This window comes from Pogoniulus pusillus, chromosome 1 (genome assembly GCF_015220805.1).
Source record: "Pogoniulus pusillus isolate bPogPus1 chromosome 1, bPogPus1.pri, whole genome shotgun sequence".
Taxonomy (NCBI): Eukaryota; Metazoa; Chordata; class Aves; order Piciformes; family Lybiidae; genus Pogoniulus; species Pogoniulus pusillus.
This window is the reverse complement of record NC_087264.1, coordinates 40,771,868-40,798,356: the sequence shown is the minus strand read 5'-3', so window position 1 is coordinate 40,798,356 and position 26,489 is coordinate 40,771,868. Positions and strand designations below refer to the sequence as shown.

The following is a 26,489-nucleotide window of genomic DNA, read 5'->3' as shown; positions in this document are numbered from 1 at the left end:
TGGGCATGGAGATAAGGGTGGAAACTGCAAACCACCCTGGACAGGGAGTCCCAATCTCATGCAAACATTGCAATGGGCTTGTCCTATTACGACCTGGGCCAGAGGCAGAGGTAACAGCTGTGGAAAGATCTGTCTGGGGCACAGCAGAACAGGGCACCAGGGGAAGGAGCCTGGGTAGCACTGGGAAGAGATATGCTCCAAGGAGGGGTATGGTGGCAGAGAACAGGCTCACTCCAAGATGGCAAATGAGGTCTAGGGCTGAAGCAGGAGAAGGGAGCCCCAGAGCTGGTCACAAGTTCAGAGGGACCTAGAGCCTCAGCATCCTCTTGGGTGGCAACAATGATGGGACACTCTGCAGTCCCCCCAAAATGAAGAGATGGGGGGATGAGGAAAGCCCAGCAGGGTGGAGGAGCAATGGTCAGGGATTTACTCAGGGGGAGCAGGGCGGGGGCATCCTGCCAGACAGTCTCAAATGCAGAGACCAGGGCCCTGCTCCCCCGGCAGGGGCAGCCAGGGGACCCTGGCACTCTAAGGGGGAACACAACCCCCCGAGGACACAGTGTCTGTCAGGGCTGGCTTTCACTGCCTCTCCCCTCCTAGTTCAGCTTCTCCTCCTTCTGCGATGAGTTCAACTTCTCCGTCTGTCTCTCATCCTCTGCCTCCGCTGCCTCCTCCCCTGCCTCCAGCTTCCTTCCTGGGGCCGGGATGTCCCCAACGATGGTCCCCAGGACTTTGGTGCTGTGTTCCTGAGCTTTGGCCCGGAGGGCGGCAATGCTGTTTTCCCTCAGTTCCTCTTGGGAAATGGTGGTTTTAGGATCCGGGCCCCTCTCCTCCTTGTCACCTTTGTCAAGCTTGGGCAGCGCCTGGCGCTCCACCTCCGTCTTCCTCCCCGCCTCAGCCGCTGCCTCCAGAGACTTTTTGTGCATCCCTAAAAAGAATTGTTGGTATTCGGGTTTAGAAAAGCGTCTGGGCATGGGAAAGCCATCTTGAACTGAAAACAGCAAAGATAAAGAGAGGCCAGAATTAAGGAAAAGCAGAAACCCTCGCTTCACACAGCAGTCACTGCCAGTCGCTTGTTCTGGCCCCCTGCGAGGGCAATCCAGACAAGGCAGCTGCCTGCTGGGGCAACCCAGCCCCGGCATCCATGGCCCTGAGGTGTCCCCAAGGGCCTAGAATTACTCTCCCCCTCAATTCTTTCTGTGAACCTAAAGCTAATTTGTCCTGCCTTGGGGACAAGGGTCTTAGGCAGCAGCACGGTTGTCTGAGCTTCACTGAAGCTAGAGAGAGACATTCCTCATTGCATACTCCTGTAGCAACCTACTCCTCACACAACCCACTCCTTTGCCTCTCTATTTCACACAAATGGAAGGACAGGACAACTTGTCATCAACGAGCCAGACACTAGCTTTGGGGCAGAACCAGCTTGAGAGGTCAGAAAGCAGGAAGCAAAAAGCAGGAGCGTTGTAGAGCAGCTGCTACCTCCAATATCTGCACAGATATTGGAGCTCCCCCAGGTGCTGAGAAAAGGAGGAGACAGCAGTGTGCTTCCTCCGGGCCTTGGGGCAAGGAGACTGCATTTGTGGGTTGCAGCACACTCATAAAGCACCACAGGGCTGTGGAGCAAGACTGAGGCAACCTTCTGCCTTGGTCAAGGGTTGGAGCCCTAGCTCCAGGGCTGGGCACAAAGGAGGCTTGTGCCATATAGAATTCAAAAGCTAAGATCAGCCTGGGCATGAGGGACAATCTGACCCAGCCAGATCCTGCAGGTTAGGATCTAAGGACCAGTAGGGATTTGGGATGAGTGATCAGACTTCACCGATGAGAGTCGTTGCGGGACTGAAGGTTGGAGGGCAGTGAGGTCCCCCCGCCCTCCTCCCATGTTTTCAATATGGCTTTGTTTTCTTCCTCACATTCCCCTGCTTCATCTCAACCCACTGGTCATCCCCGACAAAAGCAGCTGCTCTCTTACCCAGGAGCCAAGGGGCACAGGACTCCATGATGCCATCCTTGGCAGACTTGAGGATGGACTCGGGCAGCGGGATGGAGTGACGCACCATGGCACCGTAGAGCCCGTACTCAGCCATCACGCTGCTCCTGCCCCAGCACTTCTCCCTCTTCCGCCACTTGGCCCGGCGGTTCTGGAACCAAACCTGGGGTAGGTGACAAGAAGGGACACGTGTTTGGGTTTTTTTTTTCCAGGAGAAGCTGTGTTAGTTCCCTTCCCACATGTAGGTACTAATTCCAAAAGCACTGCGACCTCCTCCCCCGTGCAGCAGTGTCTCTCCTTCCCTCCTTGGCAGGAGCAGCAAGGGCTAAGTCTGAAAGTAGGTCCCACCCCTCCCCGCAGGATGTAATTAATTTGCCGTTGCAGTGTCTTTTTCTAGTGGCTTTTGACTCTCGTGCCTGGGATTTTCTTTCATTATTTACTGGGTGTCTGAGCTGCGGCTCAGGGCTGCAGGCAGCAGTGCCGGCAGGGAGGGCTGGGATGGGAGCGGGTGCTCGGGAGAGACGGGAGAAGAGGGAAGCTGATCTGTGTGCATCGTCCTGAATTCCCAGTTTGAAAAGCCCCTCATCTTCTCAGAAAATTGGCAGAATAATCTCTGAGCTGTGACCTGGGGGGCAGCGAGCAGAGAGGCGGGCGGCAGCGGTGGGGGAATGCACACAGAAATCTATTAGCGCTCTCCCTCCGATTTCCATTCCTCTTGTCTCCCTCGCCCTCCTCCCTCCCCGGCTCCCCTCCCTTCCCGCCGAGCAGAGGCATCAGCTTTAGATGAAAAATTGCTCCAGGTCTATTCAGAAGGAGGCAAAGGAAGAGTCAGCCCCAGGGGCAGCCCAGGCCTGATTGAAAAATAAGTTAATTTCAGTTTGAATCGATGGGCCTCAGGCACTGAAATATCACGGGAAATTAAAGCAGCTGGTCCCTAGGGAACCACGCCATTGACCTGCGCTAATTAATGCCATGGAGTTACCAGGCCCCTCTGCTAGAGGTAGCCCCTCCCTCCCCGCGGACACCCCAAATATCTCCTCATTTAACTAATTAGACTCACAGAAAATTGGGTGTTAATTTGTTTAGGACTTTTTTTTTTTTTTCTTCTTCTTTTTTTCCCCTTTCTATTTTTTTCCCCTCCCCTTCCCGGGAAGTACACGGCAGAATGGAAATGAATGGCGGGGTCTCGCTGGCAGATGGATGCTCGGGGTCACTCCGCAATCTTCTCCGACTTGATTGCTTGATTAGGTCGTTAGCACATTAAAAAAAAAAATTGCTTGCCGTCTGGCGCTGGCCTGATGAGTGGGATGAGGCGGGAATCGCCTGGGTAATTTATCTTTTTATACTGCAAAGAATTTGATTTCAATCTGCAGATATATGGAGGTGCCTTTGACACCTGTTTAACATTACAGAGCTGACAGCTTAACCCTCTCTTGTCCCCGCTGCCCGTAGCAGTAGGGAGCTCAAACTGAGGTGAGGAGCCCTGGGAAACTGGGGCAGACCCCCAGCTCTGCCGCGGGGACCAAGAGGATGATGCCGCTGGGTACTGTCCTGCTCTCAGCTGGCAAGGCAAGCTCACCTCTTCCTCCTGCGCGGAGGGGAACTGCCCAGCGCAGAAGCCTTACGAGAACAGCTGCAGGCTAGGTGGGTGGCTTGTTAACAGCAGCCAGTCCCGGCCGCTGCTGAGAGCCCGACCAGCGAGACTCCGCAGGCGGCTCTGCAGCGAGGGTGAGGTGGTCATCCCAGCGGCTGGGATCCCAACTTCTGCCAGCAGAACACAGTCTGTGCGCGCCAGAGGGGATTCTGCAGCCAGGCTGCTTCGCCACACAGTTACCTCCTCTGCATGGCAAACAGTCTGCTTTACACTTTCGTGCTGCCGATGTATGACCCCTGGCCCGTGGAGGACTGTTGATCCACCGGGGCCGGAAGGAGGACCCCCCGGAGCACACGGATGCCTCGTTCCGCTTGCTCTTCTATGCCTGCTTGACCCAGGGCTTTGCTCGGTGCGCAGGCAGCGGGATGCGAGCAGCCTCCTCGCTCCGTGCCGCACGCTCCTCCTGCTCGCAGCGCCCGCAGGGCAGCGCTGGAAGGGACTGGCTCAAGCCCTCTGCAGTCTCAGCAGAAAACCCAGCGCTTCCTTCTCACTCAGCTGACAGGGGCGATGCGGCAGCCACCCTCAACGCCTCCGTGCTGCGGCGGAGCAGCTCCATCCAGTGTGACCAGGAGAGTGATCCTGACCTTTCTGCCTTGGATAAACCAAAACCGTTGTACCCCTGGCCACGGACCTCCTGCCTACCTCCCGTGGCTTCAGGGACAAATCCCTGCACAACCTAAGATCCAGCATCTGTACATCTGCCTTGTTCGGGGGCTGCAATGACACATTTCCAGGTACCCAGAAAGGCGTGTAGGGCTTGGCTCTGCCCAGATGTTTCTGCTCCCTGTGACCCCAGCCAGGACCAAGTTTTTCCATCAGGTAGCAAGTGGGTAATTTTAAAACTCTCCTGGGTCCTCTTTTATTCAGTTGTCTCTTCACCAATGCTTTTACCACTTCTCCACTGCCCCTCCCTCCTGCCTTGATGGCCTAGACATTCTTCTCTATCACTCATGTTCCCCTACCCTTCTCCCAGGCCAAGTCTCAGCCTGCCTCAGTGCTGCCTGCTGCCATGAAACCTGCTGTCCTGGAACATCCCCTCTCTCATGGCAGGGCTATACACATGCTGGAGCTAGCAAAAGCGTTGCCAACCAGTGGAAAATTTTCAATCAAAAAATGCTGATTCAATAGCACAGGAAAAAAAACCTGCATGCAGCCAGTGGAAGTGTAATCAAAATTATCTATGGCTTTCTTCTGAACATTGCATTTTAATCTTGGCCACCTAAGACATGCAAAAGCTACCCTTTAAAGTCAAATGGGGAAAAGCAAAATTGTATCAGCACTTCAGTAAGATCATTCTGAAATGTGCTGTAATTTGATGAGAATTTCCTCTTGGTTTCCTCTAGAAAAAAAAAACAAAAGTTTGAAAACTCAGGTTTTCTATCAGAGCAGAAATTGGAAGGGACTGACTGTCTTGCTTTAATACTGAGAGCCACATTTTCATCTCATGCATAAAGTCAAGTGAAAGCAGTGGTGCTCAATACCGAATACTGCTGGGATCAGGCTTCAGCCCAGCACTTCTGTCACAAGCCCATTTTGAGGAGCACAGAGAGCTCCTCAAACCCAACAACTCCAAGCAGTGCTACAGGCTGGGGACAGAGTGGCTGGACAGTAGCCAGGCAGAAAGGGACGTGGGGGTACTGGTAGACAGTAGCTGAAGATGAGCCAGCAGTGTGCCCAGGTGGCCAAGAGAGCCAATGGCATCCTGGCCTGCATCAGGAACAGTGTGGCCAGTAGGACAAGGGAGGTTATTCTGCCCCTGTACTCAATACTGGTCAGGCCACACCTTGAGTGCTGTGTCCAGTTCTGGGCTCCTCAATTCAAAGGAGATGTTGAGACACTGGAACATGCCCAGAGAAGGGCAACGAAGCTGGTGAAAGGCCTGGAACACAAACCCTGTGAGGAGAGTCTGAGGGAGCTGGGGTTGTTTAGCCTGGAGAAGAGGAGGCTCAGGTGACCTCATTGCTGTTTACAACTACCTGAAGGGAGGCTGTAGCCAGGTGGGGGGTGGTCTCTTCTCCCAGACAACCAGCAACAGAACAAGGGGACACAGTCTCAAGTTGTGCCAGGGAAGCATAGGCTGGATGTTAGGAGGAAGTTCTTCACAGAGAGAGTGATTGGCATTGGAATGGGCTGCCCAGGGAGGTGGTGGAGTCACCATCCCTGGAGGTGTTCAAGAAAAGCCTGAATGAGGCACTTAGTGCCATGGTCTGGTTGATTGGATAGGGCTGGGGGATAGATTGTACTATACTATTTTAGATCAGCAGAATGGGCCCATTCTCAGAATTTTCCCCTCATTCAGATGACTCTATCAGTGTGACTTTCTTCCAGGAGAAGATCTCATTGCTTTCTTCTTTTTTTTTCTTTTTTTTTTTTTTTTTTTTTTTTTTGGTATGTTATCAAATTTTTTTCCTGTGCCTTTATTCTGAGTTGAATTGCACAACAGTTTCAGTAATTCTGAGGTATTTTCAGCTGTGCTGGTACACTAGCCACAACTTCCAAATATGCAGCTGTTTGTTATTCACTTTTCCCTTACACTTACATTTATTCATAGTTTTGGCATTCTGTGTCTTCTTTGGCTGCTTGTTGTCTTTGCTTGGAGATACATACTTTGTATTTTCTTCTGGCTCTGCATAGTTCAGTCTGCTTCAAGCAAGGTTTATGCTGTCCAAGCTTCCCCTTGTCCCTTCTCATCACATGGATTAGCTCAGCTTTGTGAAAGGCTTTATTGATGTGGCTGTGCACCGTGCACCTTCCTTCTCACTTGCTTCTTTATGACACATCCCAGGGTACAGTGGAAGGATGGTGATTGTGCTTCCTCACTTCACAAGCAATGGTGAAAACCTCTGGTTAATTTTAGACTGAGGTGAGTCAGATGTTCGTAAAAAGCTATCCCTATCTAATGCACAGAGGTGTCTTTTGAGGCAGAGTTACAACTTAAGATGATTTGCAGCCTTTTTATTATCACACAAACACCCTACAAAGATTGCTTCAGCAACTCTATCCTCAGAAATATAGCTAGTAAAGAGGACAAGTTTGTCTTGTTATCCAACTAGAGACTTTAGCATTCAAGTGCAGTCTGTATGTGCACAGTTGCTATTTAGCAGCCCAAAGCTCTCTCCTGGGCTGCTCCTGAGGTTCCACGAGTGTCATCCCTGGCACACCAAGGGCTGGATCTAGAGCGGTCACTGCTATTGCCAAGCTGGGGACAGGAGCCAAGCATGCTTCTGACAGGGCTGCAGACACCCTCCGTGCACCAGCAGCAGGATAAGATGATGCTTGCTGCACAGTGTTTGTTGGCTATACCCACACACTCAGCAGAAAATGGAGGCTCTTCCATATCCATGGGTTTTGGTTCCCTAGGCATAGAAAAACTGCAAGACTGAAATTCATCACCTCACAAAACCTGCTCTCAACATGAAATAGGTGCTAACGTAATCCTTCACTCAGAGAGGACCTGCCCATCGAATCAATCCCTGTCATTAAGTCCAGAGCTGAGCACCACACACTCTCTAACCCCACTGGGCACATCACACTGACACTGTGTCCTCCAAGAGCAGCCACAGTGCCACAACCTATGATCCAAGACAAGAGCAAATGTCAGAACCTTCGGTGTCTTCTCCTGGACCCTTGTTCCGTGTACCTGTTCTTCTGAGGCCGTGTTACCAAATTCAGCAGTATTGCAAATTCAGCCTTGCATATGGGGATGTTTCCAACCTTCATCATCTATTTCTCAGCCTCAGTGCCCACTGCAAGTAGAAGTTGGGGCATTTTCTGCTCAGCTGCAGAGTTGCAATGTTTTGGAGTCAAGACAGGCAGGGTTATTCTTGCCAGCTTTTCCCTCTGAATCACACGACAGACACTTCTTCAGATTACTGATGATGCAGAAAAGCAAATTGTAGCAGGGAGAAGCTCTCATTTTGCAAAGGGATGTGAGATTCTATGTGTCTTCATTATCTGCATTCATCATATTAATTAGTTTGTTTACCTAATCAGCTCCTGGAACATTTCTGCTAAAGAGAGAAATCTCCCTGAGGCTGGCCATGAGCCAGGGATCTGAACTACCAGAGGGATCTTTCAAGGTATCTGGGGCATTACTGGCTATTGTTTCTGCATTGTTTCAATCTACAGTTTTCACTGGTTACACTCATTTTCTTGCCTACTGCTTTCCAGGCTGGGTCACACGGGGGGAATCGGTAGCAGCCTTTTTTTTCCTGCTGTTTGTTTTGTTTTCTGATGAAAAAAAAAACACTTCTCATCTCTTAGAGGAAAACTCCAGGGTAGGCAGTGGGAGGTGTATGCATCGCCAAATCCCGTGCTCTGCTTTTGATGCAGCATCTCAACAAGGGTCTTTACAAACGCCAAGCGCAGGGTGGTCCCAGTCCAAAGCGGTGCGGGCAGGAACGTCCGCTAGGTGGCCACAAGCAAGGCACAGGCACACACGCACGGGCAGACACACCAGCACATGCCTCCGACACTCACACCAGCGCCCCTGCACCGGCGCTACAGGCATGTCCTTGGCGCTCTGACAACTGCCTTGGAGCGTCAGGGAGATGAACTTTTGCGCTGTGTGATCCCTGCAAAGAAGACGTTTCTGATGCTGAACTCTTCGAGTGAGAATGCAGCAGAGATATCCTGTCTTACCCAGCCAGGCAGCCTGGGGACTTTCTGGACTTCTCCTGTGGCATTATCTTGGATTGCACCGGTTGCCTTCATCCCACCTGGCATGATAGTGCTGATGGCTTTCTGGCCTCACACATTCATGTCCATCCATGCTCTTCTCCCAGGGATCCACCACCTTGGGCTGAACTTCTCACAACTACCAGATCTCTTCCTTGTAGTTCCCTCTTCCCCGTAGTTCCCTCTTCCCTGTAGTTCCCTCTTCCCTGTAGTTCCCTCTTCCCCAACACATTGTAGCTGCTTGTGTCCCTTTCCCCACCACGCTGCTGGTTCTGTCACCTCACTGTATGCACAGCAAAGCTTTGGACATAGAAGCTGTTCCTTAGTGCAATCTCTCTATACTTCTGCCTGCGTGCTGGCTTCCCTTCTCTTGGACCACACAAAACCTGGTCAAGCTCACTATCCCCTTCACAGCAGAATGCTGCTCCTAAAAATCATGTTTAGCAGCACATCTCTCACTTCCCCACTTGAAGCCCTCTGGTGGGTCCAGATGCAGACCAGAGAACACTTCCAGCTCACCTCCATGCCTGGGGCCTGCTGCCATCTCAGCACTCAGTTCCTTCAAACAACTATGCACCTCCCTTTCTACCTTCTTGATTGCCAATCCAAGGCTCTAAAATGAGAGCAGTGAAAGTTAAAATCTCTTCTGAAGAAAGAGCAATGTTCTTACCCTCATATCAGACAAGGCTGGTGGTCAAGGCTGGGTTCTATCAGAGGATGCAAACACTGCAAAGAGCAGCCTCACATCTTCCCTGGAGAACATCTCCATCTGCACTTACAGTCCATGAGGCTTTACAGTGAATTGTCACAAGAGTTTAAGGTCTGACTGGGTTCTGAGGCTTCTCCAAATCCCTCCTCCATAGTAATCACCCCAGGAAAGCTTCTTGTCCCCAGGCTGCTGGTGGAAACTGTACCACTTGTGGAAGCCTGGAAATGGTTTATTGCTGTCTTTACAAATGTAATGTCGAAATTATTGGCACTGTTTATAGTGGCATCACTTTCTATGACTGGTGTAAAATGGGTATGAAGTTAAATGAGAGCAGTAAAGATGCACATGGGCTGCGTGGATGATCACAGGACTCATCATCCCTCCTCTTACTAAACACTGTGAAAGAGCTTTCTGAGCTCACACTGGAAAGAGAACTTTCTGTACACAGAATGGCAAAAGCCTTTCCCAGTAATAGTTGGAGTCGTGTCCAACCCTCTCAGCTAACAGGTCCTACTGGATGTATTGAGATGTGCTGTGACAAGTATTCATCCCTCTCAAGCAAAGACATGGTGGTTCATCCAAGGAGGATGTACTGCTTTGAGGCTAATTGGAATATTTTAATGAGAGAAATTACATCATTTGCTATGAAAAGGAAATAACAGTGATGTGTACATCACCCACTGGTTTTGATTGGGGATATAAAACCAAGAAACATAACCAAAGTCAGTCTCTGCTGCTGCTTGCTGTATCAACTATCTCTGCCTGAACCTGTGTAACCCGATCTAATTATTCTTCTAACTCCTTATTTGGCATCTCACCCTGCAAGTAAGCCCTCTGAGATAAGGGAGGAGGGGTGGGGAAAAGGAGGGGAGTTAGTTTGGAGCCCTCCTGAGTGGTTCTGCTGTTCTGGAGGGGGTTTGAATTTCCATGTATGTTGGAGAAATTCTTGTTAGCAGAGCACACAAGAATTGATAAACATGAGCAACCCGTGCTGGGAATGTCTTTGAATCCATCTTGGGAGTTTAGATAGCAGGCACAGGGTAGCTTCCCCCCACATGCAGCTGCAGGGGGTGGAGTGCAGCTGCAGGTGGGCAGAGTTTAGCCAGCCCCAGAGGCTGACCCTCAGATTGTTATGGTATGCTGACCTATTGATGCCTTACATGTAACTCTGGACCCTCTGACTGTAACCAATCTTGGTGGAGCACACCTATTGCTAGAGGTGCATATAAGTCACTGCATCATGGAAATAAAGTGGATTTGACCATCTAACCATATTGGTGAACAGAGTCATTTTCCCATAGCGCTCCACCAAACGGTTTTTCTCCACACATGTTACTTTTAACTTGTATGTAATTGTATATAGTTGTAAATACCTGCATATATTGTGTGTATATATGCTTGTAAAGGTGTGCTACGCTGTAAAATATAGCTTCATTCCTTAACTTCCAGCCCACTGAGTTTGTCTGGTGAGTTGTGGTGGTGGGGAACTCCTAAGCTACCACAATGGACTAGCACAGGGCACAGTCTGAATACAGGCTCAGTGCAACACCCAGTATAAAGATAGATGCAATTGCCATGCCACTGGTCCTAAAGACCAGGCCTGCCTCTGAATCCTGCTTTTAAAAGGACATCAGTGGTTCAGACTTGAGCTGTGCAACATATCTGCCCGACAAATGCATCCCCAAGACACTGACTTCAAGCAGCCAGACCATGACACCTGCTGACCAAACAGCTTAACTGGAGCTATAGATCCATGTAGGCAGCCAAATACTGGGGTATGGCAGATAAACACCCAAAGTCCTCTTTTCCTAACATGCTGACTTGAACACCAGGAAAAATATCAGTCATGAGCACGTCACAGAAAAGCTGGCAAGAGTGTGCCCATCATCCTTGTCCACAAAACCCCAGGGAAACATTCATCACCACATCCATCCTTTGGGTGCTCACAACACCTGGATCTATTAACCAAACTGCTGTCCTGCCTGTATAACTCTGCTTTGCATCCTTTTCCCACACTAACACTGCTCTGCAGGTCCTGTGGCACAGAGGAAACCTTAACACGGGCCTTAGTAAACACCCATATAGAATTCACTGTGTGAACATGCAGGGACATGCCATATTATCATCTTCAAGTCAGAGCAGGCAGAGAATATATGTCATATCTCCTTCTTGACCTTTTTCAATGGGTACCAGAATCAGAGCTTGGGATGCCAGCCTTCCTCAGATGCTGTGGAGCATTGCCTGTGCTCTAGGCTGCCCTTGCATGCCAGAAGCAGCTACATGTTGTCCTTTCCTTTATCAGTAGACACTGACAAAGGACAAAGGTGCATTCTGGCCCTCTCCAGAAAAACACATAGGAGCCAGAGTCTATACACCTCTATGACGTGATGTCTGCAGCGCTACCTGGTGCCCACAGTTTCCCTGAGATAAGACTCAAGCCTCTCCCTGTGTGCATGAGAGCAGCCTGCAAAGTCCTCCCTTGAGGACTACAGTGCAGGCTCACCAATGCATGGGAACTCTTGGTGTGCTGAACCATCAGCAGGAAGCCATCTCCTGCAACTATGCAGCAGCTTGGACTAAGTATCAAAAGGAGAGAGTTACGTCCTTTACCCTCTTCCCTTAGGAAGATACATAGTAAGGATGGTGCTTGCAATTTGTTGCTTCATGCAATAAAAAGGTATCTGCTCAACCTCAGCAAATCCTTCACCAGGGCCTCTTGAATGTGAGGAACGAGGAGGACCACCAGAACCAAAGAGCAAGAGGGCAAGACTGGGAGTTATGTCAGCTGCATTGGGGTGTCCCTTCAGCTCTCTACTCATACCATGTGCCTGTTCCTGATTCTACAAATTCCTCATCTCTGTGTACCCTTAACCTTCTACAAGTCATTCACGACTCCAGGAGTTCGCACATGACACTTCACAGCTGCAGAAGACTCATGGTGGCTGCTGCTGTACTACTGACACCCGCAGCCAGCACTACCAGCTCTGGCTAGCTCACAGCACAGCTAACAATGCAGACTGCAGAGCTGGCACACAGAGACCACTTGTGGATGCTGCTCACATCAGGGCAGCACATCTAAGTTCACCATGATGGTCCCAGGTGTCCTTCATGCTTTGGCCAGCCAAGCTAAGATCTCCCAGACAGGGAACCTCCCTCAGTTGTCACTTGGTCTGTGAAGCCTTGATCTTGGTCATGGCCATTATATAAGCTCAACAAGTTGATCCAGCCAACTAACAAATGGCAGGGTGCTGTAGTGGCAGTCATGGGGGACTCTGAGATGTAAACCAAAGATATGAAAGGACCTAGAGATATCAGAAACACTTGACAAACATAAACCAAGTTATCTTGGAACAGACATTGCCACAACATCTGGCTAAAAGCAGTGTCCAGCACAGATACTCCTTGTGTACTTTTACATGGATGGATTGGTTAGCTATTCTGAGGGGTTGTTTCCCATCAACACTCACAACTCAGCAGCTGCAGGTAAACCAGAACATCACAGAGGCGTGAGTGGTCAGCCTGGCCAAGCTGGCCTGGCTGAACAACACGGGCATGGGCTAAACCCAGCCCACCAAAGTGCTGCCACTTATCCACCCTGCAGCAGGTGAGCCACTGACTGTCAGTCAGCAGGTTACACCTAGAGCACGAAAGGGACATAACCTCTGCATTTACGAAGGTGCATTGTGCATGCCATAATCTTTACGTGTCACAGGAAGGTGATCAGGTATAAGCAAGGCTTCACTTGCACTTCCTTGCTACGAATTTGGAGAGAAAGCTGCAGCTGAATGCTGAACTAGTAGTTTCAACTCCACCTTTGGTCAGATAGTTGGGTGCCTAACAAAACCCCACTGAATCAGAAAGTAGGAAGAAAACTACGTTTCTCACACCAGGCAGGTCCTAAATTAAACAACTCCTGCTGCTCCCAGGGCAGTGCTACTCAGAGTAGATAGAAGAGTACTTAAAGCTTTCTCACAGTCTCTGGTGAAGATGGTCTGTAGAAGCCACTTTCACTAAGTTACTGTAGCAACAGTTTGACTTTCAATCTCGGTTTCTCTTTTCTGTTCCACAGAAGGACCTGCCAGGCTTGCACACAGAAAGATGAGGGTCATCTCTATGTCTGTTGAGAACCTAACTTCTCAACAGCTTGGTACATGAAGTAGATGATTACATTTCTGCACAAGCCTGTGCAAAACCTGTCTTGCAAAACACACACACACACACCAGACCAGGAAAAGGCAGAGGAGATCTGTGCTGCCAGAGAAGAATGAGAACTCGTTCTGATGTTATCAGGGTAAAAGATAAACAGTACAGAGAAAAATAGATCCATTAAGAAATAAAGGGTAGAGTAAATTAACTGTGTCTCTAAAATGCCTGTGTTATTGAACTGTTAAAAAAAATCTCTATTCAAAGTGAGGAAAGGAGGAAAACTTTATGATAAAGGGTCATTAAAGGAAAACACCAGCACACAACCATTAGCTGGTCCTTCTGCCAAGCATCCTAAGGCTGGAGGGGAATTAACTATTGAACTTGCTGAGCTGCCCAATTATTTTGTTAAAAGTCAGTTGTGGAAAACTGCAGCAGGATCAGAGGAGAGAAAATAAAGTTCATCATTAAAAGGAGTGAATGCAAGTCTTCCCAGCACACAGATTTAGGGCAGCATTTGCAGAACAGCTTAACTTGTCAAGAAACCTCAGTGCCTAGGCTAACTCAGAGAAGCATTACTCTTAAACTGCTGCTGTTAAGAAATCAGGGGTATAGATGCCAGAAAGAGAGTCTGAGTTGTCACAGCCTGGCATTAAGCCTGCAGAGCCATTCCACACTGTCCTTGCTGCAATGGGGAAAGTCCTTGCCAAGGCACTCAGCAGCAATGGGCTACAGCATATTTTGTTGCTTGCCTGCCTTTCCTCTTGCAGGAAGCTTGAGTGTCCCAGCACTTGAACGTATCTCAACCTCAATGATGGTATCTCCAAACCATAGAGAGAACAAGGAAGAAGCTGTCACTGCAAAGCCCCATTTCCCTCATGATACTGCTGAGGAGCACTCCAGAACCACACTGTCCCTTATGCTGTGACAGTTCTAAACACCTTGCAAGAACCAGAGCAGAAGGCAAGGACAGGCAAATTTGGGTTTATTTGTTGTTTGTTTGTTTGTTTGTTTTCTGTCTCATTTACAAAATCTGGCAGTGCCTAAAACAACTCTGAACATAGAGGGATGAAGTAGTACCTGAGGATATAAAATATTCACACCTCTGTACTTCCATCTCTGCACTAAAATACAGCTTTTAAACAGCACCTACAGCCCCAGCTGTAGGAAGGTAAGTCGCACAATCTGGGCTGGTAAACCACATGGTCTACAAACAAGCAGGAGCTGAAGAGATGTTCCCTGTCCACAGTTTTCCTTTCTCTCTGGCCACATTTTTTCCCCTCCATCCAGGGACATGTGGTGCAAGACTTCTCAGACAGTAATTCCTTTGGGAAGGCTTGCCTGGGCCCCTGCTCTTGCCCATCACCCAGCCCGTTTGCAGCTCTGGTAATTAACTTGTAAACAAAATTCTAGCACATGGACTGAAAATGGGCCATAGATAAAGGGTAATGAAAACAATCCATTACAGAAAGGGCCAAATTAAACAACTCTTAATTGAAAAATGGAAATGAATATGAATTTAAATCAACCGAACAAGCCTGTTATTGAAGAGGCAGCAAAGTGGATGAACTCCTCACATACCAATTAAAGACATGGAGGCAGAGATGTGCCATACGCCACAAGAAACACTCATAACAATATTCTCACCAAGCCAGTGAATTTGATTAGTTTTATTACTCTCACTTGTACACTTCCTGCATTTCTAAAAACATAGGGGAAGTTAATGACACTTATCTGGTATCACACTGCCATGGCTTGCCCCAGTGCTCTGGAATTGTTGGCAGTGGTAGCCAGCACTAGCTGCTCCACTGTTTCGTGATTAACCTCTTGCAGAGTTTGCAGGGCTCTTAACAAAAAAATAAAGTATGGAAAGGGCTGGCTCACAGAGCAGAGATACTTTCAGCTTCTCCATCACCTTGGTAGTTTGCCTCCAACCACGCTAATCACTCCAGTAATTTCCCTCCAGCTACACAATCCCCATGGGTGTGCTCTATAGAGATACAGGTGGGAACCTGCTGGTGCTGTGCCTCGTGTTGGCCTCTCTCTCTTCTAAGTGTGAGAGTCACCCAAAGTTTTAGCAAGGATAGATACTAACTTCGTAAGAGTAACTGTGACAAGCATAAGCATAGAGAAAATCTCACCAACACTATTTTCTGCAGCACTAAGAAATCCCTCAGCAGCCATTCCAGGCACAGGAAAGGTCAGTAACTGCATGGACAATCATCTCCATTCCACACTTATGCCATGGAATTAGGACTACAACAGTCCACAGCAAGCAGGAAAAGCTGGTGGGAGGAGCAGAAGCCAGGGCTGCTAAAGCTCCATAAAGCAACATTTTCCTTCACGCTCTTGATCATATTTCTGCAGGTTCCTCAGGTCTTTGCAAACCATATTCTGCCTTACAGATCATGTTCTGCCTTACAGATCATGTTCTGCCTTACAGATCATGTTCTGCCTTACAGAATGCTTTTGCAAAACTGAAGCAAAGCAAGCACCTTTTGCTGGAAAAACATTCTTGGTGCCAATGCTTCCCTCTGATAACAGCTAACTCAATAAATCTTCAGTTAGTTTTAGCTGGCTTTGGTTTAGTTTTAGCCAAAATGGACCTCTCAGCTGCCTGGCAGATCTTGGATACACTATGCCTGCTCCTCACACACAGTACCAGCGTCTGTCTCCTTGGGGCTCCTTTCACACACATGAGCAATTTTCTTTGTCCCAAATTTCCTTATTCACATCATTACCATGCAATCATTTAAACAACAAGAACTGACAAGTTTTGATATTCTTATTCTCTTTTTAAATGGATTCCTTCCCCTAAAAAGGTGAATAGAGTCTCCCCATAATGGCAGTCAGGATCTTTTTTTGTTCCCTTCTACTTATTTTTGTAAAACACTGAACTGATTTGTTGGCTTGTTTGATCAGTAGGAGACATACTCTGATTGTGGAAATGTGTGTGTGTCATTAAACTGTTCCTTCACATGGATATGGTAGATAAGGGCATTTAAAGTTTGGAACAGTATCACAGTATCACCAAGGTTGGAAGAGACCTCATAGATCATCAAGTCCAACCCTTTACCACAGAGCTCAAGGCTAGACCATGGCACCAAGTGCCACATCCAATCCTGCCTTGAACAGCTCCAGGGACAGCGACTCCACCACCTCCCTGGGCAGCCCATTCCAGTATCCAATGACTCTCTCAGTGAAGAACTTTCTCCTCACCTCGAGCCTAAATTTCCCCTGGCACATATTAATAAATTCAGTAGGGATAACATCAAAATCTAGACATTGCACATTCCTATTATGAGAAGCACACTGATGTTAAGTCAGGTGCAAGGATACTTGTCAGCTTGAGGCCATTTTGAACACCTCAAGTTGCCCATTAAGGATATACTTCCCTGGAGGAATCTACTTACCTCACCTGGGTTTCACGCAGCAGTTTGGGTCTATTCTAACATCAGAGCCTCAGCTCCCCTGACTGTTGCTACAAACACGCTGATTAGTGCAGTCCTTTCCAAGTATCTTGCAAAATGGTACCTATGTCTGACTCGTGGGCAGTGTCTCAGTAGGAGGATGAAATTCTTTCCCCTTGCTGCACAAGGGGAGGATGCTCAGATTCCTTCCAGGAGCAGGCAGCTCAATACGGGAGGAAGATGCACGCAATGTGCAAGGCTGCTGCCTTGGAAAAAAAAAGTCCAAACATTCTCATCCTCTTTTAAATGGAGGGTTTGAATATTTTTACTTGAATTTAATGTTCTATCAAACCAACAACTTTCTTGGATTCTGGTGGCTATTTGTAGTGTTCTGCTGAAGGTTTTGATACAAGTACTTCCTATATATCATTCTCTCAATTGTACCCTTTGAATTTCACTTTCACATCGAATTTCATAGGTGATTTACTTTCCCTTTGACTACTACCTCCTGAGGAATAATTCCATGAATGAAAATAAGGGGTAGATATCACTCTTAGGTGTGGATCCAGTGGGAATCCACATGAAATGCTGTGAAAGTCCACAGCATGTGATGCTTACAACAATCTTAGAAAACGCTATCAGCAATGACCTAAAAGAGGGAGAGAACAACACTGAAAGATGAGAGGAACCACAAGCTACAGTGAAAATACAAAACTGTAGATGTCCCTTGGGAAGTCAGAAACTCATGCAAGGAAAAAAAAAAAAAAAAAAAAAAAAAAAGACAAATTAAAAGCATTAGGAAGCAGGGAATAAATATTTAATTGTCAGTTGTGTCTTCCAAGAGATGCTTCCAAAATGATGCTAATATATTCAAAGCAAGATTTTCTTCACTTGTGCATTTCTACTGCAGAAAGTCTTGCTGCAGGATTTTAAGATATTTAGATATCAAAATCCCAGGAGGTTGCCTGAGTACTCAGTAACCATCACTACAGCTGCCCTGCTCTCCTACTCTTCTTTTACATATACTCTTGCCAGTGTTAGAGCTGGTAGGGCTTATACTATGCTTGTTAGCCTAAATCAATAAAATGCCATATGAAATCTGGAAGACTGAAGAGAAAATCCTGAGGATAAATTTGACTAAAAGAAAAAAGATTGAAGTGACTGTGTTAGCTCAACAGAAATAAATAGACACAGAAACAAGAAGCTAGTAATAATCAGAGGTCATTTCTGTGAGGACTCAGAAATCCAGCGACACCCAGAGTGAACACACCCCGTGTGCAGATGTAGGCATGTGATCCCTTATCTCTAGGATGAGTGACAGGCATGATGGGCTTCAAAGAATAACCACATGATTAAGAGACTAGTGTGTGATTTATGAAGAATGATTTAAGAAAAGATCTTCACAGCTTGCTTAACCAATAATGAAAACTGAAAGTGACAGCCAGGAGGAGAAATAGCTCAGGTTTACTTCAAGTGTGTGAACATCATAACAAGGGAGAAAGAACTGGGCTCATATGAAAGGGGCTAAAGTTGAAAAGGAACACAAAGTGAATTATCAAGAAGCATGACCAAGACTGGGAGTCATTTTGTCATGGCTTGTGACACACACACAAAAAGTATGAACTAGGAAGCTTAAAAGAATGTGTGGCAATGGGCAACAGGGTGCTGACCCATTGGAAAGATTAGTGGTGCTCAGGATTCCTACATGACTCCTGACACTTCACCCTGGCAGGGTGCTTGTAATTTCATAGATCCCACAGAAATCCTGCTGTTTCTTATGATTTTCTCATTCATGATGAGCAAAAATGTCACACTCCAGCACCTTCTCCTGGAGTACATGTACCATTCACAAATCCCTGTGTTCAGAACAGCCACAACGCAGGCTGCTTCAGCTGCCCAAGTCTAACTTGTTCTCTAGGGCAGAGGAACAACAGTAAGGAACACTCCTAGGCTTAAAAACTGCAGCAGAGGAAGAGGAGGTAGTTTTTCATTAGCCAGCTGCACAATTGCACAATGGCAAGTTGGTGACAGCTAAGACATGTTAGCCATTATTTCACTTCCAAATCAGATAAAACACTGAGTCTCAGCAATAGAAGGATGGTCCAGGTGTTGAAACAGTGTCCAGCTCTGCACTGTCTGGGTCTCTGTCCAACACCTACTTCTGCCTCATCTGTAGTGAAGGTCCTCAAGCCTACCCAAAGAAATAGTGCATCTGCAGCTTAGCACACACTGTGCCACTATATTAACCTCTGCCTTGACAAGGAATCATAGAATCATAGAATCAACCAGGTTGGAAGAGACCTCCAAGATCATCAAGCCCAACCTATCACCCATCCCTGTCCAGGAAATGGAAAGGATCTTCTTTCCATCAGATAGTGTGTCCAGGCAACACTAAACTCCTGTCAGATCTCTTACCTCTTAATGTCCTCCAGGGTCATAGATGGTGAAGTGACTCTCCATCCAGAACACTCTCTTTAGAGGCTTTTTTTTTATATGGGGGGAGTGGGGGGCAGGAAGGTTGGACCAAGTGATCCTTGAGGTCCCTTTCAGCCTAGTGTTCTATGCTTCATCAGACCCTATTGCTCAGAGAAAAATCCCAATGCATCACGTAGGATTCCAGATGATGGACCATTATTTCTGCAGACCAGTGGAAATCCTGTCAGCATGCAGGTTATCTACAAGTTGTTGGGTCACCAAGAGTCCTGCCAGAACGACAGGATAGGAAGAATAACTTTCTTTTATAAAAATATTGCTCTCAATTGAGCACAAGAATGAGGGCAGTGAGAGAGGCTCAAGACAGAGGGAAACAGTGCTGCTCTTTTTTTTCATTTGAAGGTTCTTCCCGTCCCCGCACAGGGTCATGCCTCAGCAGCTTCCAGCATCATTGTTACCTTGCTAAGTGCCCTCTGAACCACCCTCCAAAACCCACAAGGGAAGACCCTCCTGGGCTGTCTCATTAGCAAAGAAAGAATACAGGCTGAAAACACTGATTAGTTCTAGGCAAGCCTGAGGGACTGAGCAGGAGGAGGAACCAGGGACACCAGGACCTTCCCAATACTACATAGCACTCAGGGCTTCTTGTAGAAACTGATGTGCACCACTGCCACTGTGAGGGGGATCAGGCTGGTTTAACCCTCAGCCATCATCACCTGCACCAGTAGAAACGGGACTAAGGCTTGGCATTACAGCGCTGTGCCTTGGGCATGGGGAGGAGGCAGGCTGCAGAAGCTGCTGGACTCTAGCCTTGTGAACATGACACTTGCTCTGTCTGAGCACATTGTGCCTGCCACAATGCACACAACAACTGTAAGTCTTCTTCAGCTGTAATGATTGTTTGCACACTGGCTGCCATGTACACCAAGAATTGCTGCTGGCACATCCCTGCAGCTCAAGCTGATCCTTACTGCCAGAGGATTCACCACACAGCAGCAAAACTCCGCATAGGCTCATAGTCTCATACTACCTCCTCACAGTGGCACAACAGGACTGGCATGCAATTAAAACCCAAACATTTGTCAGTATTTAGCCTATATCTGGGGCTAAATTATAGCAGTTTCTGTATCAGCTTCAAAGGGAGATAGGGAAAAGGAGTCAGTATTCGTGGATTGAAATGAAAACAGATTTAACGAAAGAGCCAAACCAATACCAGTGCCAATACAGAGTATAGAAAGTTATACCTAGCCCAATTAATCACAGTAAATTGGAGGGCAGCTCTCAGGAGCAGAACAGCAAGCAAGTCTCTCTAGTGACAGAGAAGCAGCAGGAGGAGAAGGAAAAGGAGAACCAGCAGAAACCCAATCAGAAGACTCTCCTATCCTCAGCAAACTTCCCTCTTTATACCAATCATGCTGTCTATGACCTGTGAGCCAGCTCAGCTCAGCTGCTGTAGCTGACTCCAAACTGCTAGTGTCCTGCAGATGATGACTGGCCTATGATGCTGTGCCAGCAGAACCAGGACAGTATTAAAAACCTTTAACAAAAAACTATCACCAGAAACATTCAGGGAAGCTGCACTTGAGGAGTCAAAGACAGTGAAAGTGCAAAGATGGTGCATGCAGCACACCTAGTGAGACTCACCCACCATTCCCACACTGCATTCCCTACTCACAGCAGTGCTAGCTGCCTATGACATCTCCATGCCTCCTCCTGTGCCCAAAGGAGCAGACGAGAGCTCTTTCCCTCCCACACAGCCCACCCAGACCTGGTCTCTGAGAGACTCTCTTTTTGCCTATACCACCAAGACCTTGAAACACTTCAGTCTTTCCTTGTACACCATTTTCCCTCCAATGATTTTGGACTCCCTCTGTTACACCCCGCTCGAAACACTGCTACAACACACCACATACAGCACATGTTGACACATGAACTCCAAACACAAATCTGTAAAGAACAGCTGATCTGGCTGCCTACCTATTGAAAGCAGGGGAGTACACAGGCTGCAGAGGATTGCTCAGAGCAATGTCAGCTTTCCCGTGCCACTACCTGTTCTTCAGGAGGGGCTGAACATGGCTGAGAGGAGCAGGATAAGGGGGTCTGAGAGATATGATTACCTGTATTCTGTCTTCTGGTAACTCCGTTTTCATGGCCAACATCTCTCTAGCATATACATCAGGATAGTGGGCCTCGTTAAAGGCCTTTTCCAGCTCCTCCAGTTGGTAGGATGTGAAGATCGTCCTGAGGGGAGTAAAACTCTATGATTAAAAAATGTAAGAAGAAATGAAGACGGTGAAGTCAGAGAAATGGACACAGAAGCTAGAGAAACCCAGGTAACCTGCTAACATGTAGCTTTTCCTCTATCTCCTGTGTTTCTGTGCACTAAAGGTCAAGTGCCAGGGTGAGAGGAAAACCAGAAAATGACAGAAGACAGCATTTTAAACAGTTTCAAATCACCTTCCCTTTAGGGACTTCCTTCTGGAGACAGTCCTTCCCCGGCATCAAGCTTCCGCAACCAGCAGCGATGGCAGCTGCTCTTACATACAATCAAGAAGGTTGGAAGAGATCTCCAGGTTCATCCAGTCCATCTCATACCCTACTGCTTCTTGTGAGGATCCTGGAGGTGTCCCTATCCCTCACCCCTCCTCTGACAGGAAAACACACTCATCCCCAGCCTGGCTTAAAACTATCCCACTCCTCCCCTTGTATCCAGAGGTTTCATAACCTTGCCTTCAGAGGTGTTGAGCTCTTCCTCAGCTGTTGGTCCTTAGCCTCATCAGTCTGCATGAATAATTCCTCACTGAAGCCTCAGATCTTGACTGAATCTTCCAGAGGTTTTATCCAGTCTGCTCCCCACTGCTTGTCACCAGTCCTACCCCACAAGAAATAGTGCCAGCTCCCTTCCTCTGCCCTTAGCCTGGTTGCTTCCACTCCAATATCCCATTAGCTTTTCCCTGCCAATTTACATTACTCCATTATCCTCTGGAAATCCTTCTGGTCCACCCTCTGCAGGCAGCAGCCCAACCTGCCTCTGCACAGCCTGTTCTCAGCTTGGGACAACCAGATTGAAAAATCAGTAGCTGGAAAGCTGAGACAGATGAGAGCCCTTCTCTAGGGGATAGATGAGATGTTTTGGACCACTTCCACTCCCCAACAGTTAAAACTTCCACCCTCTAACCCTCCTGGTTAAAAAACCCTAATTTTTGATTAAAAAAAATGACAACACTCCAATGGCAAGCAAACCAACAACGAACTGCAGCCTTTGTTCAAAGTAAATGCATAAATGGATTATCAAACGAAGATACTCATCGCTCCCAGAAGGGGGGAGGAAAGGAGTGGGAAGAGTCTTTCTAAAATACACCTGGATTTCAGAAAAGCCCTACAATTCCAGAGAGCATAAACAGAAAATCCCAGAAATATCCTCTGCTATTCAGAATCAAAAGGATTCCACCAGATCGATAACATTACTAACAAAAGCAGCATGCAAATGCAAAGGACCTGCCTGCAAACAGACCCTTCTTTACTTTCACTCTTAAACCTATCATTCTCATTTCAAACAGTTTTCCTTCGGGTCTGTGAACTCTAGGGACAGCAGAGGCACATAAGCTTGTGTATTTTCTCTCTGAGATACAAGAGAAAATATTCCAGCTTTCATCCAGTGTAGATCTCAAGCATTCCTTTCGACCCTTCTCCGACATGAGCATAGAAGCCCATCAAGGCTTACTGGCAGGAGGGGTTTGCCCGGCATGCAGCTGAAGTCTTCCCTTTTAGTTCGAATGTCTGGGTCACCCCTCGTTCCTTTTGGTGTTTCTGTCCTACAGCTATTTGCAGACTGTCGGTCTGATAACTCCCATCCCTTTCTTGGTACAACTAGAGCTCGTAACCACTTAGTACAGAATACACAACTACAGCTCAGGGTTGCAGGTCTGCTTCTGTCCGTAATTTAAAATAAAACGAATCTTAATTTCGTTTACTGCGTCCCGTCCAGACCATACCCTGTACACTAGCACCCACTACGTTTTCACACAGCCCAGTCAAGACCACAAAGAAAACGAACCCGTATTTACTACGCAGCACCCAAACTGGGAGCATTTGCCTGGAGAGAAGACTCTGGGTTTGGGATGAGCCATCCAGAGCAAGTCTCCCGTTGCATACATTAGCAGGACGTGTCCTGGGGTAGTTGCTCTCCTTCCACCACGCGTCCTGCTAAGCTTTCACTGGGGCATCTTTTAATCGAACCTTCCTGCATCGTGGCAGGATTGATTTAATTATTCCCAAATTGGTGATGGTGTCTGGCCTTCCTTTGTCCTGACTCTGCGGCCACTTCAATGCCAGCACGAGATTTTTCGTTTCTGTTTTTAAGGCGTAGGCAACCCAAATCCATTTTAACTGTGGGAGAAATCAGGCAAAAGTCTATCATCCTGAAAGCTCCCGAGGGGAAAGCTCTCTCTGGAGCTTTCAAAGTGGATCACCCTTTCGTTAACCAATTTTCCAGCCTTTTTCACCTTCTCTGTAGGTTATGTCTGATTTTCAACTATTTAATCTATTGCAAACTTCCCCCATTTATTTCTAAGCAATAAAATAAGTAAATCAATCACAAAAATTCTCTCTTGCTGACAGCCACTATTAAGATTGCTACATGCAGCCCAAAGGATGAGTTTGATTATTTCGGACAAGCTGACGATTTTCCCCCCCGACAGCAGTGATCTGTACCCTGCCCAGATGCTCATGGGCTGCACGGGTTTGCGGGTGGGGATACCGGGATCTGCAGCCAGCAGAATTAAATAAAATCACACCTGTGGCCGATCCCCTTTGCTCCCTAAAGGCACGTCCCCGAATCCGGTTTATGTTCGATGGGGAGAAAAGAAAAACGAAGAAGCAGCCGGTTTCAGGAGGGGTATTTCACTCCGCGCTGGAGCGGGTCGGGAGCGGGTCGGGCCGGCCGGGGCTCGGCACTGCCGCTGCCAGGTACCCTGGGGAGAGGCGTATGGGGAGCCGGAGGGGTGGCGGACTCTCGCTTACCTGTGCCGCCTTTTCTTTCGTTTCTTGCTCTGGTTTAGGGAGGATTTGGACATTTTCCGGTCGCTAGAAGAGACATCCTCGGAATCTGCGGAGACACAGGCAGCGGCCGTGGGCTTGGGGCTCCCTCCCCGCCGGGGAACCCCGGCCAGGGCAGGGCACGGCGGCTCCGCTGCCTCCGGCGGCTCCGGCCGAAGGTTTCGTTGTGATCGCGCGGCAGATGGGGCCCGTCGCCGGCCGCTCCCTCCAGCCCAGAGCGGCCTCAGCCCCGGGCTCAGCTCTGCTCCCAGTGCCGCCGCCGATGCTGCTCCCGGTTCGGGAGGTTTGGGGCGATTCGCCCCAGCCAGGGAAGGCTCCGAGCCGGGATCGTGGTCTTGCTTTCTCCCATATCCCCCGGAGTCGTTTGCTGGGGCTGCTGTTGTCGCGCTGCTAAAATGCAGAGCCCGACAAGCACAACAAAATCGTAGGAGAAAGGGGGAGCTGTATGCCCCTTCCCGCTGCTGGGCACTCACGACCACCTGCTCCGGCCCGGGGATGCTGGACTTGCCCGCAGAAGCCCGGGAGCAGGCGGAGGAGGGGGGGTGGGGAAAGAGGTTTATGGAGCCACAAGGAGGGGAAAAATAAACCTGGGAAGAGCTGGTGTCTGCCCGCGGCCCTCTGCTCCTCAGGGGCACCTGTGTCGGAGGATATTAAGGGGAGCGAGATGCTGCCTTTGCCCCGAAGGAGCAGCCGTGGGGGCAGAAGCGGGACCCTCAATTCGATGCGTGCCGCTGTGTCGCACTAGGGCTGGCCCCGCGCTCAGGCCCTGGCGCTCCGTGACTCGCCCGGCACCGGCCCCGGGCTGTCCGGCTTGCTGTTCTGTGGGCGGGAGCGGCAGGCACCGCCTGGGCCGGACACAGCGTCGGAGGGCTCCGGCTGCTCCTGGGTGGAGGCTGGGGGTCGTCCTGGGGGCTGGGAAAGGGCGCTGCTACCTGCCGCTCCGGGAGAACTAGAGGCGGCCTGGGAGCGGGCCCCGAGAGCAGAATTGCGAGCGGCTGCTGCCGTCTAAGAAAGGGATGCCCAGTAGCCCCTAATTTCCCGGCAACGAGTTGGGGCCGCCGGAACCGCGGGGGAGCGCTCCTCTGGGTCTCCGTGCATCTCCAGGCTGGGTGTCTCTGTCTGCGCCATCATACCGCGGCCGCAGCCCCAGACGAGCAGGGAATACAGTACCGCCCGCCTGCCCTTCTCCTCCTCGGGACCGAAACGAAATCGCCTTCCCGCCACCGGGCATGGGGCCTCCCGCTAGTGAGCCGGGTGTCGGCGGGTGCTGGGGGCGGATGGCGGCGCTGGTAGGGAGCAGCGAGTCCCCAGGGGCCGAGGACGTGCCTACCTGAGCTGGCCGTCTGGCTGCTGTCCAGCTGCCCGGGAGCCCGGGCCAGGGGCTGCAGGTGGACGTTCTGGGGGTCGGAGAGCACCTCCAGGAAGGTGGGCTGCGTGTAGAAGCCAGGGATGCCGCTGGCCCCCAGCAGCCCCATGCCCACGCCGCCCACCCCAGCTGGGCTGAGCACGGAGCGGGCCGCCAGCAGGTGCCCGGCGGGCAGCGAGTCCAAGGCGGCCCGAGGGTGCGACGGCGGCTCCTTGTTTAAGCCCAGTATCTCCTGGATGCCGAAGCCGGTGCAGCGGGGAGGGGTGGGCCCGGAGCTGGGCTTGGCCCCCGCCGCGGGGGGCGGCGGAGGCGGTGGCGGGGCGGCGGGGGTGGCGGCCGCGCCGTCGGGCTTGGGCTTACCGGGCAGGCTGGGGGCCAGTGCCGCGCCCGCTTTGCCCGTCATGCTGCGGCCGGCGGTCCCTGGTGCCCGCTCCGGGAATGCCTGGGAGCCCCCGGCTCAGGCCCCTTTTATCCGCCCAGCCGGGAGCCCGAGCGGGGTCAGAGCCGCGCAGCCAATCACAGGGGCCAGCTGCGATTAGGGATGCCAAAAAGCCGGCACCGGCGGCGGTGGGGCCGCTGCTCGGCGGGCAGAGGCCGGTGCCCGCCGGCGGGCTGGGGCCGCCACCTGCCCCTGCACCTAGAAGGGCCGCCCCAGCGGGCAGGCCCCGGGCCCGTTTTGCCTCCAACCGTTCTGGGGCAGTGGAGCTGAGAAAGGATTGAAGCATCCGCGCTTTCATAAACACGGCTCCATCCCGACTAGGGCAAAGGCCGCTGAGGAGAGATGCGCAGAGAAACCGTGCAGGCAAATACCGGCGTTCCCGGCTTTCTCGCTCCTTTCACATCCTGAAATACATATGGGTCAGCAGGGAAACAAGGGTGCACAGGGGAAGCCTAGAGGTTAAAGATGAGCTGTCTTCCATGAAAGTGTAGAGTAGAGATGGAAGCACTGTAGTTTGGAGAAACATCCATCTTGATGCCATCAGAGATGGTGGACTAGCTGCTTGGACTCCAGACAACCCTGACCCTGAGTCTAGCCACACAGTTCTACAGGA

The 26,489-nt window shown here is 49.6% G+C and overlaps 1 protein-coding gene and 1 long non-coding RNA gene across 2 annotated transcripts; one reads left to right on the top strand and one right to left on the bottom strand.

The window, feature by feature from the left end:
• Nucleotides 1-364: 364 nt before the first annotated feature.
• VSX2 (visual system homeobox 2) lies at nucleotides 365-25,840 on the bottom strand. The gene is made up of 5 exons (XM_064149557.1): nucleotides 25,402-25,840; nucleotides 24,036-24,120; nucleotides 21,131-21,254; nucleotides 1,970-2,150; nucleotides 365-928 (listed from the first exon to the last, which is right to left on the bottom strand). Exons 1-5 carry the CDS (start codon nucleotides 25,838-25,840, stop codon nucleotides 597-599), a joined length of 1,161 nt encoding a protein of 386 aa, XP_064005627.1. The 3' UTR covers nucleotides 365-596.
• Nucleotides 23,842-24,886, top strand: LOC135178596 (uncharacterized). The gene is made up of 2 exons (XR_010303628.1): nucleotides 23,842-23,981; nucleotides 24,074-24,886. It is a non-coding gene; the product is annotated as an uncharacterized LOC135178596 (long non-coding RNA).
• Nucleotides 25,841-26,489: the final 649 nt, after the last annotated feature.